The sequence below is a fragment of the Lagenorhynchus albirostris genome, chromosome 2 (assembly GCF_949774975.1).
Source record: "Lagenorhynchus albirostris chromosome 2, mLagAlb1.1, whole genome shotgun sequence".
Lineage (NCBI taxonomy): Eukaryota > Metazoa > Chordata > Mammalia > Artiodactyla > Delphinidae > Lagenorhynchus > Lagenorhynchus albirostris.
The window spans coordinates 154,346,669-154,367,692 of NC_083096.1; the positions used below are offsets into that span (position 1 = coordinate 154,346,669).

Sequence of the window (21,024 nt, forward strand, 5' to 3'; positions counted from 1 at the left end):
CACGTGCCGCGGAGCAACTAAGCCTGTGCACCACAACTACTGAGCCTGCGCTCTAGAGCCTGCGAGCCACAACTACTGAGCCCGTGTGCCACAACTACTGAAGCCCGCGTGCCTAGAGCTCATGCTCTGCAACAAGAAGCCACCGCAGTGAGAAGCCCGTACACTGCAATGAAGAGTAGCCCCTGCTCTCCACAACTAGAGAAAGCCCGCGCACAGCGACGAAGACCCAACACAGCCAAAAATAAATAAATAAATTTATTTTGTTTTAAATTCTCTTTCAATAAATAAATAAAACAAAACAAAAGCAAAAACAAACCCAGACTACACATCTCCTCCAGCTATTGTCCTAGCTTACTTTCCCATCACAGTCAAGCTTCTTAAATGAGTTTATTCTGCCAGCAAGTATTTATTGCACACCTACTGCATGCCAGGCACTGTGCTAGGTGCTGGAGAGTCAGCAGGGAAAAGGAGAAACCAGTGTCTACCCTCAATGAGTTTATCTTGTGATGGAGGACCCAGATGATAAATATATCAACAGATAATGTCAGTGAGATTAATAGATGCTATAAAGTATTGGGTTGGCCAAAAAGTTCCTTTGGTTTTAAAGTAAAAATAAAAGACATTTTTCATTTTCACCAAGAACTTTATTTAACAATGTATTCACCGTTTTGTTCCACTACCTTCTGCCATTTTTCAGGCAACTTCATAATTCCATCTTCCCAAAACGTTTTATCTTTTTGAGCAAAGAACTGTTCCAGGTGCCTTTTATAGTCTTCCAGGGAACTGAATTTTCTTCCATTAAGAGGATTTTGTAAAGACCGAAATAAATGGAAACCCAAAGGTGCAATGTCTGGTGAATACAGCAGATGAATCGGAACTTCCCAGCCCAGCTGGCTGTAACAGTTTTTGCCTGGTCATCAAAGGAACATGTGATCTTGTGTTATCCTGATGGAAGATGCTGCGTTTTCTATTGACTAATTCCGAACGTTTTCATCGAGTGCTGCTTTCAGTTGGTCTAATTGGGAGCAGTACTTGTTGGAATTAATCGTTTGGTTTTCTGAAAGGAGTTCTTAATAGAGGACTCCCTTCCAATCCCACCATGTATACACAACATCATCTTCTTTGGATGAAGACCGGCCTTTGGTGTGGTTGGTGGTGGTTCATTTCGCTTGCCCCACAATCTCCTCCATTCCACATTATTGTACAGCATTCACTTGTCATCGCCCATCACAATTTGTTTAAAAATGAGACATTTTCATTACGTTTCAGTAGAGAATCACAGGCGGAAATACGGTCAAGAAGGTTTTTTTCGCTTAACTTATGTGGAACCCAAACATCAAAGCGATGAACATAACCAAGGTGGTGCAAATGATTTTCAGCACTTGATTTGGATATTTTGAGTATGTCGGCTATCTCCCGCGTGGTATAACATTGATTGTTCTCAATTAATGTCTCGATTTGATCACTGTCAACTTCAACTGGTATACCTGACCGTGGAGCATCGTCCAGTGAGAAATCTCCAGCACGAGACTTCCCAAACAACTTTTGACATGTTCGATCAGTCACAGCACCTTCTCTATACACTGCACAAATCTTTTTTTTACGTTTCAGTTGTGTTTTTACCTTTCTTGAAATAATAAAGCATAAGATGCTGAAAATGTTGCTTTTCTTCTTCCATCTTCAATATTAAAATGGCTACACAAAAATTCACCAATTTTGATAAGTATTTTTTTAATGCATGCTGATATGACAGCTGTCACAATACAATCTAACATAATTGTTTCGAATGAAGTTAAAGACAACTAAGCGCTACTAGAACCATCGGACGGAAAAAACAACAGAACGAACTTTTTGGCCAAACCAAATAAGATGATGTGAAATGGGACACAGAGTGAGCAGGAAATCGGTCGCTGTTTTAGACAGAGGGTCAGGAGAGTTCTCTCTAAGGATGTAACATTTGAGCCAAGACCTGAAGAGAGTGAGATAATTAATCTGAGACCATCAAGGAGAAGAGGCTTCCAGATAGATGGAACGACAAATTCGAAGTCCTGCAGCAGCTACAAGCAGGAAATTTCGGTGGAAGGGCAGGCAGGAAGGCTCTAGTGGCTGAGTGAGCAGGGCAGGGGCAGGGCCCAGGGCTTAGGGTGGCCATACATCCAGTAATGCCCTGGACTGTCTTGGCATAGTTAGTGTTGCCTCCTTTCACTCTCAGAGGTGCCCCAGGCTTAGATGATAAATTATAGACTCACCCTATGTATAGGCCACGGTAAACAGTTGGCATTTCATTCTGAATGTGATGGGAAGCCTATGGATGGTTTTGAGCAGGAAGTGATGTGATCTGACTGACATTTTAAATGATCATGACCAAGTACTTGAAACGCTCTCTGGCTCCTGTAACACCCACCCTTGGCTCTCCTCCACCTCCCGGCTGTTCCTTCTCAGTCTCCTCTGGCAGCTCTTTCTCTTCTACTCAACATCTAAATCTTGGGGTTTCTCTAGACCAGTGGTTCTCAACTGGGGGTGATTTCTCCCCCAGGGGACATTTGGTATTATCTAGAGACATTTTTAATTGTCACGACTGGGGCAGGTACTACTGGCACGTAGTGAGTAGAGGCCAGGGAAGCTGCTAAACACCCAACAACGCACAGAACAGCCCCACCGATAAAGAATTTTCCAACCCAAAATGTCAAGTGGGACTGAGGTCAAGCCACCCCTGTACTAGATTAGCACTGTCCAATAGAAATAGATTGGGGAGGAGCATAAACAATTAATTAAAAAAAACACTAAAAACAAGTGAAGTTAATTTTAATAATATATTTTATTTAATCCAATATGTATAAAATATTATAATCTCAGGGCTTCCCTGGTGGAGCAGTGGTTAAGAATCTGCCTGCCAATGCAGGGGACATGGGTTCAAGCCCTGGTCTGGCAAGATCCCACATGCCGCAGAGCAACTAAGCCCTGCACCACAACTACTGAGCCTGCGCACCACAGCTACTGAAGCCTGTGCGCCTAGAGCCCGTGCTCTGCAACAAGAGAAGCCGCCGCAATGAGAAGCCCGCGCACTGCAACGAAGAGTAGCCCCTGCTTGCCGCAACTAAAGAAAGCCTGCGCGCAGCAACGAAGACCCAACGCAGCCATAAATAAGTAAATTTTTAAAAATATTATAATCTCAACATGTTATCAATATTAAAAATATAAATGAGAGCTCGCCCTTTCTCCCTCCCTCCCTTCCTTCCTCCCCTCCTTCCTCTCGCTTTCCTTCTTGAATCTGGTGTGTATCTCACTTCCTAGCAAAGCAATTCAGTACAGGCACATTTCAAGTGCTTAGTAGCCACACGCGTCTCGTGGCTATTGTACTGATGGCACAGCACAGCTCTAGGCTCAGTACTAGATACTACAGCCTGATGTTTAGGAGCTATACAGGTAGTAAAGCCTGGTGGTTTGGCTCTGGAACCAAACTGCCTTGTTGAATTCCAGCCCTTCCATTTACCCTCTGTAGAGTTACTCCACCTCTCTGTGCCTTTTTTTCTCATTTACAAACTGGGGATGATAATAATTTTACTACTTTATAGAGTTGCTGAGAATGAAGTTAGTTAATACTTACAAAACAGTTTCAGGTGTTGTAAGTGCTTACCAAACGTTAGCTATTTAGCTAGGCCCCATCCACACTTTCTTTCTGGGTAATCTGTCTACTCCTATAGCTTTAAGTGCCACCTATTACCTAATGACTTCCAAATTTAAAGCTTCGACCCCTCTTCTGAGCTCCTATTTATCTGTGCACTCCTTTTTTTGGGGGGGGGCTTCGTTGCTGTGCACGGGCTTTCTCTAGTTGCGGCGAGCGGGGGCTACCCTTCGTTGCAGTGCACAGGCTTCTCATTGCAGTGGCTTCTCTTGTTGCAGAGCACGGGCTCTAGGTGTGCAGGCTTCAGTAGTTGTGGGTTTAGTTGCTCCACAGCATGTGGGATCATCCCGGACCAGGGATTGAACCTGCTCCACGGCATGTGGGATCATCCCGGACCAGGGATTGGACCAGGGATTGAATCCACGGCAGGTGGATTCGCAACCACTGTGCCACCAGGGAAGTCCCTGTGCACTCCATTTTGATGACCCGGGGCATCTCACATGAACATACCTACAACGGAGCTTGATCTTCCCCTGCAAATCTGCTCCACTGCCAGTCCCTGTGACCTCAGTCACACGCAGGGCAGATCTCTGGGCAACATGGCTGATTTCTGCCTTTCCAGGGAATGCAGAGTGCACGGACTGCACAACTTCTGTGTTGGTTGAGGTTTCCACTCCACTGGTACATGTCCATGGAAGTTATGTGAGTGCTGAGGGCATCTGGAAAAAGAGAGTCCATAGGTATGGCTGGGGTGAACACCAGGGCCTCCTGAGGAAGTCCAAGCTGCAGGTTCTGCCTGCGCATGCCAGCTGTGTACCCGTGCATGTCTATACCTACGTGTCCATATACTTCGTCACGTGGTAGTGTCTGTGGACACGTGTGGAAGGGGGCACGGGATTGTTCTGTCCCACCACCATAATCAAGTGTCCCCAGGCAGGTCTTACAGTGGGAGTGGAAGTGCAGTTATTCTCAGATGATTAACCCCACTCTCCCAAATGAGGAGATGGCTTCCTCTGTGTCCTGGGGGGTGAGTCAAAGGGAAAGACTTCATCTCCGACCCACCACATGGAGACCACCTTCCCATCTCCTCCTCCCAGCTCATGAAGTCCACCTTCCAGGATGCCCCCGTTCCATTTCCTTCTGAGCTTTGGGGGGGTCTCTCTGAGGCACTGGCCCATGAGGATCGCAGGTGAATCTCAGAATCTTCCTTGAGTCTCCCTCCCTAGGGGCAGGGCAGTCAGAGCCCCTACCCAGTGAACAGTTTGGTCTGTTGTAGGGGGGAGGAGGGTCCCAGAAAGGGAGGCTGGAGGGTGCCACCCACCCCCTTTTGAGGCCCTGCAACAGCTTCAGGAATGGGCCCTCTCCAGGCACTCTGGGCCTCCCAGGACAGCTCTGCCTCTGGTGAACTGGGAACTAATTCCCAGGGACACCCACGATCAAGACAGGTCTTCAGGCGCCTTGGCCAGAGCTGGTCCTGAGCAGGTGGTGCAGCCACAACTTCGGCCATCCCTTTTGGGGATGGCCCCCTCACCCACATTCTACTTGCTCTGGACCCCTTTGGGAGAAGCTGCCAGAGAATTCTGGCCGAGGGTCAGCCCACAGCCGCTCCACTGATCTCCCCAAACCGATGTGTCTGCCGCCCCCAGAACCCCAGGAGGCAGGAGCCGGCGAGGGGACCTTTAAAGAGGCTGGGGCATAGCGGAGCGGCGCCTCCACAGGCCGACAGCGCCCCGGGGGCGAACCAGGGACAGACGGGGACCCCTTGGCTTCCCCAGGGGCCTCCAAGGGCACCTGCCCAAGGCCACCCAGCGCGCGGCGGCCGAGGGAGCGGAGCCGGACCTCCCAGCCGTCGGCGGGGCGGCAACCTCCCGGGGCCTTCCCACGGCTCGGCCAGCGCGTCACGGAGGGGGCGAGGGGGCGCCCGGGGCTGCGGCTGCGACGCAGTAAGGGCCCTGGGAAAGGGCGGTGGCTGCGCCCCCGGGGCGGGGCCGGGGCGGGGCCCGACTTCCCGGCTCGCCGCCCGCGCCTCCGGCCGGGGACCCACGCAGCCCGCGCTCACGATGAAGCGGCCCCGGGAGCCGAGCGGCTCCGACAGCGAGTCCGACGGACCCATCGACGTGGGCCACGAGGGCGAGCTGAGGTAAGGCTGGCTGGGCGCGCCGGGGCGAGCAGGCTGGGGAGCAAGCCGACGGGCCGGCGAGCGCGGAGCCAGTCCTGGAGCGACCGGGGTAGACGCAGGTGTGGCGCCACCGTTACGCGCACGAGTGCCCGGGATCCTGTGCGCTCTCGGCCGTTTAGGGCTCGAGATGCTGGGACGGAGGGAGAGTTCAGCTCGGGGTCTGAGGTCCGGTTGGAGATCTCTTTCTGTCCAAGTGAGGCTACTGGCGAGGACTTTTTTTTTTTTAATTTATTTTTATTTAATTTATTTTTGGCTGCGTTGGGTCTTTGTTGCTGCGCGGGGGCTGCTCTTCGTTGCGGTGCGCGGACTTCTCATTGCGGTGGCTTCTCTTTGTTATGGAGCATGGGTTTCTAGGCGCGCGGGCTTCAGTAGTTGTGACACGTGGGCTCAGGAGTTGTGGCGAACGGGCTTAGTTGCTCCTCAGCATGTGGGATCTTCCTGGACCGGGGCTCGAACCCCTGTCCCCTGAGTTGGCAGGTGGATTCTTAACCACTGCGCTACCAGGGACGGCTTTTCCCTGAAGATCTTAGGAAACCCTCATGGACTGTTGGTATCACCCCCCTGGTCCTGAAGTAGAGTAGTCACTACTCTGCAGTGACTATGCAGAGTAACCATACTTTCTTAATTTTACCCTAGCTGGGGTGCACTTTTCATATGGTACACACACACACACACACACACACACACACACACACACACACACACACACAACTTCCAGGGGAAGAAAATCTTTGGAATTAAGGTTTTAATATTGAAGAAAATAATCGCTGACTTGCCCATGGTCCTTGCAAGGGCCTAGACTGTGATTCCAGTGCTCTTTCTACTGCACCAGTCTGCTGTCAATATCTTTTAACTCTTGGTATGTTTTCTGACCCTGCTTCAAACCTGTAGAACAAACCGAACTTGTATAAGTTCTGTTACGTCCCAGTTCTGTGACCAATCTAAGCTTCGGTTTCTTCATCTGAAAAATGGGTATAAATAATAGAACTGACCTCATAGGATAATTAGGAAAATCAGATGAGATAACCTATGTCAAGGGCTTCACACAGAGCCCAGCACGTAGCAAATGCTTAAGTAGTATCAGGCACCCAATATGTGATACTCAGAACCCTGAAAGAGCAGCAAGGACTGACTGGGAGTCTGCAGACTTGGGTCCCAGCCCCAAATCTGCCACCAAGTTACCGTGTGACCTTGGGGCATTGCTTTCCCTTTGTGAGCCTGTTTTCTCATCAGTAAAATAAAGGAGAACAGGGAGTGGGAAAAGGAAGCCTATCTGGTCCCTCCTGGCTCATCCAAACCTGACTCTCTAGAATAGATTTGAAAGCGGGATTCAGTTCATTCTTAGGGATGTTTCTGAGAGTATTTCATACTTCCAGTGATATCCAGTTTTCTGAGACCAGGGGGTCCTGCCTCAGTCACAAGTCCCAGTAAAGCGCCCCCAGCTTCCAGTTCTTTCTAGCTTCTAATAGGAGGTAATTTCCTGTCCATGAGGTTTTGGGGTATATAATAGCATTCCCTATGCAACTTAATAGCCTTTTAAAATTGTTTAGCAGAAACTGCTCTTTAGAGAATCAATTCTCTGAGTCTGTGCCTGCTAGGAGCAGGGGAAGGGCCCAGCACCATGGGGTGGGGGGTTGGCGGGGAGGTGTCTCAAGCTCAGTGTCATTGAATCAGAGGCATGAAATGGGTGTCAGAGAGCTGCACTGATTGGAGCTGCCTTCTGTCCTCCAAGAATTTGCAGCCTGGTCAGTGACCTGCCAGGTCACACAAAGTCCATGGACAGGATGGAAGATGGAAGGAGAGACAGACTGTGGGCTGTGAGGGCACCTGAGCAGGGAGAGGTCACTCACAACCAAAAGTGCAGGGAGGGCTTCCCTGGTGGCGCAGTGGTTGAGAGTCCGCCTGCCGATGCAGGGGACATGGTTTCATGCCCCGGTCCGAGAAGATCCCACATGCCATGGAGCGGCTGGGCCCGTGAGCCATGGCCGCTGAGCCTGCGCGTCCGGAGCCTGTGCTCCGCAACGGGAGAGGTCACAGCAGTGAGAGGCCCACGTACCGCAAAAAAAAAAAAAAAAAAAAAAAAGTGCAGGGAGAGCTTCCTGAAGGTGGTGGCATTTAGACTGTGGCATTTGGACTATGGCATAAAGGATCAGTAGGCAGTTTTTTTCCTATACATTTTGTCCTTTCAACTAGAGCCCATTTTTTTAGACTGTCTAGATTCTTAGGCGAGCAGACCCCCCCCCGGAGGAGAGAAACAGTTGGACATCTGGCAGAGGCCGACTTATAGACCCCTCTTTGTAGCACTCACCAAAGGGCCCTCCCCCCAGCAGACATCAATGCTTCAATTCAGGGAGCGCTGAACGATGCCTGCTGTGGCCCAGACCCTGGGCTGGGCGTGGGGGGCCCAGATGTATCCTGCTCAGCCTCTGACCTCAGGGAACTCTCAGAGAAGAAGAGCTTCATGAACAAAGAAAGCCAGATGAACATTGGCAAGGGCCAGGGGACTGGAGCAGCCAGCCTCCCCAGGGTCAGAGGCAGGGTGCAAATCCGCCCCCACCCCCCGTAAGAGTAAAGAGCAGGTTGTGTTCCATTGCCACTGTAGGCATCTGCCTGGTGGCAGTGTCCTGCCCCATATATGGGAATCACCCTTAGAGCTCCTATCTGAACACAGCCCCCTGACACATGTGGGTCCAAACTGAGAATAGTCTCCCCCCTCCCTCTGCAAAAATTTAATGAGCACCTGCCACGTCAGGCACTGGGTCAGGGTCTGTGGGTCATTTAAGGCACATGGTGGCCTTTGAAGTCTCACCACCATTAACTTGGGTAAGTGACTACCCTTTTCTGAATTCTAATTTTCTCCTTTACAAAATGGGGATGCTAATACCCTACCTCACAGGGTGAGGCTTTGATGAGGTAAGGGACTTAAGGCACACAGCTCCCTGCTTTGGCACAAGGCAACTTCCAAGGAAAGCTGCTCTCTAAGGGGTCGCCGTTCAGTTGGAGAGTGCCACGTCCGTGAGGCAGCATGGTCTAATGAAAAGCCTGGACATCTGAAGACTGGACTATGTGTCTCTGTCACTCCAGCTATCAAGTGATTATTTTTCCTAAGTGTGAAATGGCCCAATAATATACTTAACTCATTGTATGATAAATGAGACAAGTGAACATGGAAGTGCTCTCTAGAACAAAAAGTACTGGCTATGAAATGTACATGGGGGGACGATGACTGTATGGGGAGCACTGGGTGAAAAGCCAGTAGACTTGGCTCCAGTTCTGGACTTTCCTCTAATTTGCTGTGTGGCCTGGAGCAGATCGCTTCCCCTCTCTGAGTTTCCTCCTTTTACAAGTAGGCTCAGTGCTCTCTGAGAGCCCTTCATTGGAGACATTGTGATTCTGCCTTTGGCTGATGGAAAATGAGCGGGGTCACCTGCAAGGGCTCCTCGGCGGAGTTCCCAAAAAGGAAGCGAGGGTGAGCGCTGAGGGTAGCCAGGACTAGCAGCCAGACCACCTGGAAAGCTGCCCCTCCCCCAAGAGGCCACCCCAGAATCCTGGCTAGGGACCCCTTGAGGCCCACGGAGCAGATCTCGGGGGTCAACATATCTTCTCTGGGTCCATGAAAATCTGCCTTATTTTCAGACTCTCAGACAAGAATCTCTCACACCCTCTCCCAATGTCAGGGCCAGATCCCAGCCTGGAAGAGAGCTAGCTCTGGCTGAGCTCTTGGGAGCTTTAAGGCTAAGGGGACTGGAGGGCTATTCAGACAGACAGGAAATAGGAATCAGGAGGGAAAACAATGTTGATTTTGAAGCCAGAAGATGTGGATTCCCATGCTGGCTTTGCTCCTCAGCAGCTGCGTAGGCTGGGCAAGCTGCCTTACCTCCCCAGTGCCCAGCATCCTCATCTGTAAAGTGGGGCTTCCCCTCAAAGGAGGGAAGTATATGTAGGGATGCCGAGAAAGCTGTCAAGTGAGGTTTGCCTGTGGGATACGGGAGTGGGGGGAGAGGGATAACACCGCAGAGACCCAGGAGAGCGGAAAAAGGGTGGCTGAGCTGCCATGCTCTGAAAGGGGTGTGTCAGCCTCCAACAGATGGTCCCTGAGGAGGAATCAGGCTGAGAGGCAGTGACGTGAGCAGTGGTAACCCAATACCCCAGGAGACACCTTATCCAAGCTGCGGGGACAAAGGCCGTGTTTCTTAGTAGACCTTGGCCCTTGTGGCTTGTCCATACTGAAGCTTTGTAAACAAGCTGCCCTACAGATCTCAGGATCTGGCCACCTGAGCCCTGGATCTAGCTTGCTGACCCATCCCTCCCACGAGCTTTCATAGGCCTCTTACATTCTTGTCCAGATGTTTGGATGGAGATATCCTTTTCCAGATGTAGCTTGATGAAGCCAGGGACATAGCAGTAGGTTTGACAAATGTTGATCTGGTCTCCCATGCAACCTTATCTCTTTAAGCCGTTGATGAAAATGATCCAACCTCTAGTGCCAAGAGGGTCGTCACGTGGGCTGGGACCCTCCCGGTGAGCCACACATGCCCCCATCCCAGACATAGATTTTTTTTTTTTAATATTTGTTTATTTATTTGGCTGCGTCAGGTCTTAGTTGAGGCACGCGGGATCTTGGTTGAGGCCTGCGGGTTCTTTCGTTGCAGCACACGGGCTTCTCTTTAGCTGTGGCATGCGGGTTTTTCTCTCTCTAGTTGTGTAGTGCGGGCTCCAGGGTGCGTGGGCTCTGTAGTTTGCAGCGCGTGGGCTCTCTCTTTGAGGCGCACAAGCTCAGTAGTTGTGGCGCACAGGCTTAGTTGCCCCGAGGCATGTGGGATCTTAGTTCCCCGACCAGGGATCGAACCCGCATCCCCTGCATTGGAAAGCGGATTCTTTACCACTGGACCGCCAGGGAAGTCCCAAGACATAGATTTTATGGTCTCACCTCTGTGTTCTCCGGTGATGCCAAAGATGAGAGCAGGAGGAGGAGCTCAACCACGAGCTCTGTCATGTCACTTGCTGAGTACTGGGTACAGCTGTGAATGAGACAGATATGGTTCATGGCCTCATGGAACTTACAGACTTGATGGAGAGTTAGACATTAATCAAATAATCATATAAATACGATTTGTACCCAACAAATGGGTACAAATGCTATGAATGCAGGATGCTAGGATAGCGTAAAGCAGGGGGTATCAAGTGGGAGGGGTGATGACATTTGAGTTGAGATCTGAAAGGTGGTAGAAGTTACTAGGCAAAGGGGCTGGGGCTTGGGGGTGGGGAGAGGGAGTGGACCAGAGAGTTCTGTGCTAGGGGAGCAGTATGTGCCACCACAGGAAGGAGTTAGTGCATTCACAGGCTGGAGCACACACAGCAAAAGAGAATTGAGTCTAGGAGGTGACAGGGGCCTACGGGACTACCTGGAAGATGGTAGCCTTGATCCTAAAAGCATTGAGAAGGCCCTGTAAGAGAGTGACACGATCAGATTTGCATTTAGATGATCACTCTGCCCGCTTGTAGGAAGTAGTGGGTGTAATAGTCTCCTGCAGTCTAGAAAGATGATGGAGGCTTGGTCCCGAGATCGGCAGTGGAGATAAGGGGGACAGGTGTGAGATGTATTTTAGACATGGAATGGGCAGGTTTTGATGGGGTAGGTGAGGACAGAGGAGGAATCAAAGATGGTGGCCGGGTGTCCACCTTGCAGAAGTGGGATGTGGGTGCCTTCGCTGAGATGGGAACCTAGGCAGAAGAGGAGAGGTGGAGGCAAGCTCTTGGGTTCCTGTTCAGATGGGTGGCATTTCGCGTTCTGAAATAGCAGGGGAGTCACCTTGTCTAAAGTTATTTGTGGCTGTGATGTCTCCAGTGGGAGCTGGGCTCTGGAGGGCTGGGGCCTGGCTGAGGGCATCCAGTCCAGCCCTAGGTCTGAGTGGGGCCTCTGGCGTGTTGGCCAAGTGAATGATGCTAAGTGCAACCCAGAGAATCTCCTTCACTCCAAGAGAGCCTCTGAAGTGGGAATCATGAAGAGGGTGAGCAGTTGGGCTGAGGAGGATTCGGTCAGTCTGGGCAGGAAAAGCCCCAGAGAGCTGAGCCTCCTCCCGGTGATGGTAACTCCTGGGTTGCCAGCAAGCATACATCCTTCAGCGAAGCCCGGGACCGGAGGCCTGACACGATGCGGGGCTGGAGCCTTCTGGGGAGGCTGGGGCCACGTCCCGAGAGTCCGAGAGGGCCCTGTGACCCAGATGTCGCCTCCCCCTCGCCCGGGCCGCGCAGCGTGGGAGGAGGCGGCAGCTGCAGGCCTGGTGGAGGGCGGGCGACCGGCGCGCCCGGCCCGTGGGAAGCGGCGGCATCTGTTCTTTCCACGCTCGTTCCCAGCGGCTCCCTCTGAAACCTAACCCGCAGGCCCGGCCCCGCCGCCGCCGCCCGTGCCCTCGCCCGCCCCGCCCGGGGGATCGGGTTGCAGGAGCGGGGCGGCCGGGCTGCGGTTCCCCCGACGGCCGCGGCAGCAGCGAGGGTGAGGGGCGAGGGGCCGGAGGCAAGGCCGAGCGGGTCAGGTCGGGGCGAGAGCCAAGCGCCCCCATCCATGGCCCCAGCCGCCGGCGACTCTGGGGCAGGAAGCTCTGTGCAGGGGAGGACTTGGCCCGGGGAGAAATGAGCCCCCGGGGAGAAGGGGAGAGAAGGCGTCCCCACCCACGCCTGCCCTGCGCCTCTTCCCAGCCTGGGAGACCTCGGCCGCCTGGGAGGGGTCTGTGCCCGCCCACAGCCGGCCTCCGAGGTCAGCCCAGGCCAGGGAGACGGTCCTCTGAAAAATCAGTCTTTCTTTTCCTCTCCAGCCAGATGGCCCGGCCGCTGTCCACCCCCAGCCCTTCACAAATGCAAGCCAGGAAGAAACGCAGAGGGGTGAGTGTGTATCTCAGCAGAGCTGTCCGACAAATGTTTGCCCTGAGTTCCCAGGGGCCTGGCACAGAGAACCCTGGTCAGAAACACCCCCGGGAAGTGACCCTGCCTGGGTTCAAGTCCCAGCTTTGCCAGTAGCTAGCTGGGTGACTTTGTGCAAGCCACTTAATCTCTGTGTGCCTCGTTTTTTCATCTGTGTAACTGAAATAATGATGGTACCTACCTCAAAGGGTTGAAGTGAATTAATGTAATGCACTCAGAACAGAACCTGACGCACAATTAACCACTATCATTTATTCCAGCCTCCCCCTGCTTCTCTCTGAGCTCAGAACTTTCCTTCCCTCTTAGTGTGCTGAGGGGTAGGGAAGGGGGACAGAAGAAGGAAGAGCCCGTCCTTGCTCTTGGCCCTACTTTTCCCCCAGGATGCAGCTGTGCTTCTGCCCTGGGAGTCCAGAGACCGGAATGTGGCAGAGACCAGCCCTGCCACTCACTAACCAAAAGACCTTAAGCAGCCACACCCACCCAGCCCTCGTTCTCTTTATCGGTAAAATGGGTGTTGTCATTTCTGTCCTGCTATCAGTATTCCGCTGCCAGTATTGTGAGATGAGAGTGAGCTTGTGGGAATGAAAGGCCTTCCCAGCTGGAGAGAGCAATGCCTGGGACTCCTCAGACCTCATGACCCAGCACCTCAAGGGGTCTCCCTGGCCCAGGAGGGGCCTCCAGGACCTGCTGCAGTGCTGTGGCTGGTGTTCCTGTTCTAATTGGCTGGTGCCCTGCTGTATCAGTGGTTAAACGTTTTGGACACCACCCCTTAGATCAAGACAAGAGATCTGAGTTCTAGTCCCAGCCTTGCACTTCCTTGCTGTGTGACCTTAAGCAAATCCTGCCCCTCTCTGAGCCTCGTTTTCCTCTTCCATAATATAAGAATGGATTTATCTCCCTGACAGAAATATTGTGACGAAACATATGAGTCAGTGCCTGTCGAGGCGTGTTGGAAACTGTGATGAAGTGCCTACTGGTTTTCGTTTGTTTGTTTGTTTCATCATTGTTTTTTAGATCATAGAGAAACGGCGCCGGGACCGCATCAACAGCAGCCTTTCTGAACTGCGGCGCTTGGTCCCCACTGCCTTTGAGAAGCAGGTATGTGACATTGCTGAATGTGCTAGAGGAAATGCTGTGCGGGTGGCAGATAAGGTTCACTTCTCACGGCATCTCTTATCGATTGGTGGCAGCTGCCTGAAGTGCTGTGATATCATTTACTGATATCTGTTGATGGCCAAGAATAAGGGGGATGGAAATTCATATTTACTGAGGTGTCTCAGGGGTTGTGGCTTTATGTCCATCATCTGGTTGCACTGAATGCTCAGAATGATCCTGAAGGGTAGGGATTATTATGCACATTGCACAGGTAAGGAAACTGAAGCACAGAGAGGTGAAGTAACTTATACCAGATCACACAGCTAGTAAGTAGCAGAGCGGAACTGGACACAGACTGTGTGATCCTAAAGTGCCCTATCCCTCTGCACTACTGACATTTCCAGAACTATCTGAAAGTAGAACAGGCCGCTTGGGGAGTGAAGTCTCTGTCATTGAACATGCTGGGGTGGAGGAACTCCAGTGGAGAGTCAGACAGTTGAATCAATCAGACAACCTCAAAAATTCTCACCGTGTGCGCCAAGGCATGGTCATAGGTTCTGTGTCTTCCTTTCTGCTGGGGAGAACAAGTCAGTCATTCCACAGACATTCACTAAAACCTTCACAAGTCCAGCCATGAACTAGACCTGGTACCTACCTTCAAGGGACTCACATGGAGAGTCCGACCCTCAGGTTTCATCTGGGAGACCAGGTGATGCTGGAGGCTTCGGAAACACTCCTCAAGAGAGAGAATGGAGGAAGGGCAGTTGCTTTGGAATAAGACAGTGAGCCCGATCTTGTGTGTGTGTGGCGAGTGTGCAGTTGGATTCCCGGTAAAGCTGATCTAGGAGGCAGGTGAGGATGCAGGAGTGACATTCTGGTGATGGTGCCTGAAGCCATGGAGGTAGAGGGGACCCTCCGAGGAGAGCGAGAAAAAAGTGAGCCATCACCCACTGGGAACACCACCGTTTTAAGAGACAGTTAGAGCAAGAAAGCAGGGGAGGGGGGCTTTCAGGAAGGATGGTCAGCAGTGTGGTGGACAGGTGGGCTAAAATGAGAACTGAAGAGAATGGGTTAGATTTGGTGGGCTTGGCTAAAGCAGAAGCCCGATCGCAGGCAGTGGTGGAGTGGGGGGAGGAGGAGAAAACTGAGGTCGTGAGTGCTGATGACGCCATGCTGGGGAGGAGGGCGACAGAGGTCAGCTGAAGGCCGCCACTCTTCTGTCTTCTGTACACACAGGGCTCCTCCAAGCTGGAGAAAGCCGAGGTCCTGCAGATGACGGTAGATCACTTGAAAATGCTCCACGCCACTGGCGGGACAGGTACTGATGCTCTACTTTCCTGGAACCATTCCTGCAGCCAATATTTGGGGGCTGGGCCCTGGGGATACTTCGGTGAGCAAAGTAGATGTGGTCCCTGACCTCATGGAGCTCACAGTTCACAGAGGGGCTGAAGCAGATCCAGGTGGAACGTTCGCAAAGCTTGTCTTTCTTCTTTTGGCATTGCCCTCTCGGCTCTTATTATCTCCATGTGTCCTAGCCCTTTCCTCAACTCCACTCCTTCCAGCCTTGAACCTTGGAGGAGCTCTTCTACAACAGATTACTGATCCCCCTGCCCCCAGGGCCTCGTTAAGCATCAGCCTGAATGAGCTTATTCTCACTGTGATCCCAGTGGGAGAGACACGCCTGAGATTTTTAGCCGCAGCACTTCGCTAGTGTGCCAACCCACCGGTCTAGGCTTCTGAGCTCTTGTGTCCTTGGCAGTGCTGGGGGGATATGTCACGCTCACCGCTGAAGATCAGTCGTGGGATTTTAGTAGGATGCGAATGTTAACGCATTCTGTTATTTTGAGCTAGTCCACTACAAAAAAGTCACGGAATTGTGGCTTTTAAAAGACTTCTGGACAGATGGAAATTCTGTGTGTCTGAAGCCGCTCTGTGTGTTTCGGTAATTTCACAATTGGGAAACCTTGAAAGCTCCACTGACCTTGGCTCCAAAGCCTTAAGTCTTGAAGCCTTCACTTGCTACCCCCTCAAGGGGATGGTTGCATGTTAAGCAGCCCAGCCTGGTGCCTCTCAAGCCTCGGCGGGCAGCAGTGTCATGTAGGGGCTGACAGCGTCGTGGGTCACAGCCCAGAGATCCCGAGGCAGTAAGTCTGGATTGGAGTTTAGGAATCTGCCAGTTTAGCAAACACGCCCGATGATCCTGCTGCAGGTGGTCACTTGGAGAACTTGTGCCAAAGGAATGCACAGCCAACGGTGGAAACTGTCTCTAATCAACCAGTGGGGGAGGAATTTCAAGCCACATTTGTATTTATCCAATTAAAAGAAAACTAGTGACTAATATTTGGGCAGCATTTTATAGTTTTCCAAATGCTTTCTCTAACATTATCTCATTTGATTCTCACAAGAACCTCGAGGGTGGGTGTTGCTATCCTCACTGTTTTCTGGCTAAGGGCTGATGGGAAGACAGAGAATTGGCATGGAGCCCTGGCTTTGTATGTGAACACTGAGTTTACTACTTACTAGCTTTAGGACCTTGGACAAATGATTTAAGCTCTTTATTCCTCAGTTTCCTTATCTCTAAAATGAGAATAATGCTAGGGGTTTTTTAAATACAAATTTATTTATTTATGGCTGCGTTGGGTCTTCGTTGCTGCGCACGGGCTTTCTCTAGCTGCGGAGAGCGGGAACTGCTCTTCGTTGCGGTGCGCGGGCTTCTCATTGCAGTGGCTTCTCTTATTGTGGAGCACAGGCTCTAGGCATGCGGGCTTCAGTAGTTGTGGCACGCGGGCTCAGTAGTTGTGGCTCGCGGGCTCTAGAGCGCAGGCTCAGTAGTTGTGGTGCATGGGCTTAGTTGCTCTGTGGCATGTGGGATCTTCCTGGACCAGGGCTCAAACCCATGTCCCCTGCATTGGCAGGAGGATTCTTATGGGGATTCACTTCCCCATAATGGTTATAATGATAGGTTTTTATGAGGTTTAAATTAGCTAATGCAAATTAAGTGCTTAGGAAGAACTCAGCAAATGTCAGTGAAAAAAGAACAGTGAACAGAGAAAGGTGATGGGATTTGCTCAAAGTTGCACAACTAAGTAGACAGCAGAGCCAGGTCTCACCGCCTAGGAGGCCTGGCTCCAAACATCATCTCCTGCCAAGCTGTTACTCTGTGGGGACCTCAGCCGTGAACCAGGGACCCGATATTTGCTACCATGATCATGAAGCCAGTGCTCACTGGGGCTGTTCTGTCTTTGCCCAGAAGGTGGTCGAGAGACGGGCAGGTGTGGAGAAGCTGTGAGAATGTGAATACTTCTGCAGGCAGTCCCCCTGGTCATCCCACACTGAAGTCAAACCAAAGACAGGATCCCTGGCCTGAGGGCAGCAGCTGAGGACCAGAGTGGGGTCCTGCTTTCTAGACTGCCCTTTGGGCTGGGGAACAAACTCCAATGCTTCTGGGGGCCAAACCAGTCATATAAATGATAGCTAACTTTTCATTTGTTAAGCATTTCTGTGCACCATTTCATTTCGCCCCCCCCATCTGTACATGGCAGGGCCTGTTAATATACCCATTTCACAGCTAAGGAAATCAAGGCATGGAGAGATTGAGACTTGTCCATAGTCAGGGCGCTAGTTAAGTCCATGGTCAAGCAGCTGGCCCCCAAAGACCTCATGCTTCATTGCTACCCTATGCTCTCCTCTCCAAGGAGTCTCCCAGCTCTGATGGCTGCTGCCACCACGTCCCAGCGTCTGCCCCCATCAACTCTACACCTCCACGTGCACAGCGCTTTCACATCTGGCAGGTGTCTATTTAAATGAAGTTATCTGGGCCGCAGATTTCCTTCTTTGGGTTAATCATGAATGGTGATGAAGATAACACTTTAAATTTTATAACGCTTCACAGTTCAGTGAACTCATTTGATCCGCACAGTCCACTCGCTCTACCCCAGTAGGGATGATTATTCCCACTTTAAGATGGTGAGACTGGGGCACAGAGAGGTGAGGTGACGTGCCCAAGGTCACCCAGGGGGTGAGTGGGGAAAGCAGGTCCAGAGCTCAGTGCTGACCCCAGGCTCAGTGCTTGTCTCCTGCCTGGCATGCCCTCATCGTGCCTCACTTTGCAGGATTCTTTGATGCTCGAGCCCTGGCAGTCGACTTCCGGAGCATCGGTTTTCGGGAGTGCCTTACCGAGGTCGTCAGGTACCTGGGGGTCCTGGAAGGGCCCAGCAGCCGTGCAGACCCGGTGCGGATTCGCCTTCTCTCCCACCTCAACAGCTATGCAGCCGAGATGGAACCTTCACCCACGCCCGCTGGGCCCCTGGCCTTTCCTGCCTGGCCCTGGTCCTTCTTCCATAGCTGTCCAGGGCTATCTGCCCCGAGCAGCCAGCTTGCCATCCTAGGAAGAGTGCCCGGCCCCATCCTCCCCGGCACCTCCTCTCTGGCTTACCCCATCCCGGCCTTCAGAACCAGTCCCTTGCGCAGAGCCACTGGCACCATCCTGCCAGCCCGGAGGAATTTGCTGCCCAGTCGAGGGGCATCTTCTACCCGGAGGGCCCGCCCCCCCGAGAGGCCAGCCGCGCCCCTGCCCCCCAGCGGCAGGGCTGCCAGGAGCAGCCACATGGCACCCCTCCTGCGATCCTCTTCCCCCGCCCCTCCTGGCATTGTGGGGTCTCCTGCTTATGTGGCTGTTCCCGGGTCTTCCCAGGGGGCAGCTGGGAGGCCAGCAGGAGCTGTGCTCTGCCACTCCTGGGTCTCTGAAATCACTGAAGTCGGGGCTTTCTGAGCTGGCTTTGCCCCCAGGAATGAGGAGAGTTCTTTTTCCAGGAGCTCTAAACATGGCGTTGCCTTTTCTGCTCTGTTTTCTGGACTGGTTCATATATGAAGGTGTCTTCTTCACCCAGCAGAGGCCCCCTTCTCCTTTGGCCCCTCTCCCCTCCTCACTGCTTGTCCCAGCTTCTCCTGGGGCTGTTCTGATCTCAGAAGCTTGGTCTCATGTTTTCCCTGGAGAGATGAGTCCCAGGAGAGCCCCCCAAGAGCTGTACCCAGACCCCTCTCCTGCCCCAGGACACATGGGCAGTAGGCATTAATCTCAGGTTGGGGAACAACGCTTTAACCTAAAAGGCACAATGACCTAAGGCACGCTGCTCCCCTAGAGATCAGACCCCAGCCAAGAGCAGTGACTGCCTGGCTGCAGCCTTCCCAGGCCCCCAGGGGTCGGAACATAGTGTCTGTCTCACTTCCTGAGACAGTAACCACACAGGGGCCACAAAGAGGTCTCCTGGGAACCCTGTCTGCCCCAGCCCACCTGTCTCCCGCCCACTGCAGTGAACCCAGAACAGACCTGCTGTCCACCACGGCCAAGGCTGGGGACTGGGAGCCCAGCAGGGCCGGTTCCTGCCCTCTTGCCAGCTGCCGACACCTACCCTCCAGCTGACCAGCAGTTCCCTGCACACAGCTGGGAGGTCTCTGGGCTCCGTGACAGGGTGTACTCACCACCAGGCCTCGGACGGCGTCCCCAGACAGGAGCCAGGCTTGAGCCACAGAGAACCCAGCTCCCTGCCTGCCACACGGTCACCGTCCTCCAGGCCTGTGGTCCCGTCAGATGCACAGTGCGGAGGCCGTGTTCCCACGTGATGGCGCCCCGAGAGGAACCCTCTTGGGATTCAGCACCAGACGTTTGTGCTGCCTGTTTTGCATCCGACTCACGGGGCCCAGACTGCTGGGACCGCCAAGGGCTGTCAGGCTGGACGAAAATAACTGCGAGGAGGGGCGAGAGGAAGGACAGTCAGAGGCGGCTCAGCCCTTCAAGGTCACACAGTGGGTCGAGGGCCTGAGATCCTGTTCACCCGGGATTCCACGCGGCTGGCTCTGCTCAAAGGCCATGCATGGCGTTACCCAGCTTCGGCCCAGGCCACTTTCCCTCTAACAGAGGGAACTAATGGCCCAGAGACCTTTCCCAGTGGAGCAGCAGGAACTGGACAAGACAGGGGCAGACAAGAAGCGACACACAGCCGGCCCAGTGCTGCCAGATGGTTGTTAAAATGTAGAAACACTTCTGTGCTCACTGACAAACCTGCTTTCCCTGAGTGTTCCCACCACATGGCTTTTCTCCCAGGACCCCGTGCTGGTTAATGCCCGGCCGACCCAAGGCCGTGGGGCCCTCCAGCTGGCAAGTCGATGGTGCTTATTCTGCACTGGTTATTAAATGCTTCTGATGTCACCCCTGGAAGAGTCTCCCACTCTCGTCCTTTGATGGAGCTACCCTCCCCAGAGGCTGAATTGAGGAGACTCCATGAGCCCAAAAAGTAGTGTCTGCAAAAGCCCTGGGGAAAAAGGGCCCTTTCAGAGAAGTGGGTAGGAGGGCAGAGATCATTTAAATGACCCAGAAAGCTCTTTTGAGAAGGCAAATTCCTCAAGGAGGGATAAAGAACTAAAGTCATTCTTTTACTCCTCAGTGTGAGGTCGTTGGATCAGATATTGCTCTCCTCCTGGACCCATCTGCGTGTCCAGCAGGGAGGAGGTGTCATTTCAGGGAGTGGGTAACTGGCCAGGAGTGCCCCTGAGGCAGACAGAGATAGAGGGAAATAGCGAGCGAGGGAAGGCAGTCAGCAGGCTCCCAGGATTTGGGAGGGCGGGCAGAGGGAGGTGGCAGAAGGCAAAGACCAACTTCACTGTTTTCACAAGGGGCGGGAAGAACGGCGCTCCCCATCCCTCCCCCTCCTCCCCTGCACTCTCTCCCTCCCCCTCCCCCCTGCACTCTCCCCCTCCCCCTCCCCCCTGCACTCTCCTCCTCTCCCTCCTCCCCTGCACTCTCCTCCTCCCCTCCTCCCCTGCACTCTCCCCTCCCCCTCCTCCCCTGCACTCTCCTCCTCTCCCTCCTCCCCTGCACTCTCCCCCTCCCCCTCCTCCCCTGCACTTTCCCCTCCCCCTGCTCCCCTGCACTCTCCTCCTCCCTGGCCACTGCAGGTGGTGGCTCACTGCTCCCAAGATACCAGGGCCCTTTTCCAGTCCTGCAGTTTGACCACTCCCTAGCCCAAGAATCCAACATTTACTCATGGTGGGACGGTGGGAAACACATTTTCATATTTCAAATACCCAACTCCAAAAGAACCAGTTGACACCATTGAATGAGGTGGAAATGGCCCAGCACTTTGAGCATCTTAGTTGCTCTTAGGTTCATTCTCCCTGAGAGATTGTGTGGGGAAAGGTGACTGTG

At 52.9% G+C, this 21,024-nt stretch overlaps 1 protein-coding gene and 1 long non-coding RNA gene across 3 annotated transcripts; one reads left to right on the forward strand and one right to left on the reverse strand.

Moving 5' to 3' along the window:
- Positions 1–5,627: 5,627 nt before the first annotated feature.
- On the forward strand, positions 5,628–20,037 carry HEYL (hes related family bHLH transcription factor with YRPW motif like). Of its 2 annotated transcripts, XM_060140463.1 has the most exons (5): positions 5,628–5,765; positions 12,620–12,686; positions 13,740–13,823; positions 15,057–15,138; positions 17,933–20,037. In XM_060140463.1, the coding sequence occupies exons 1-5, from the start codon at positions 5,686–5,688 to the stop codon at positions 18,589–18,591; spliced, it is 972 nt and encodes a 323-aa protein (XP_059996446.1). In that variant the 5' UTR covers positions 5,628–5,685; the 3' UTR covers positions 18,592–20,037. The 2 variants fall into 2 exon arrangements, with proteins under 2 accessions (XP_059996446.1, XP_059996445.1); XM_060140462.1 differs by lacking the exon at positions 5,628–5,765 and having other exon boundaries at positions 12,255–12,686.
- LOC132514915 (uncharacterized) lies at positions 10,359–14,731 on the reverse strand. The gene is made up of 3 exons (XR_009538979.1): positions 14,476–14,731; positions 14,350–14,394; positions 10,359–10,825 (listed from the first exon to the last, which is right to left on the reverse strand). It is a non-coding gene; the product is annotated as an uncharacterized LOC132514915 (long non-coding RNA).
- Positions 20,038–21,024: the final 987 nt, after the last annotated feature.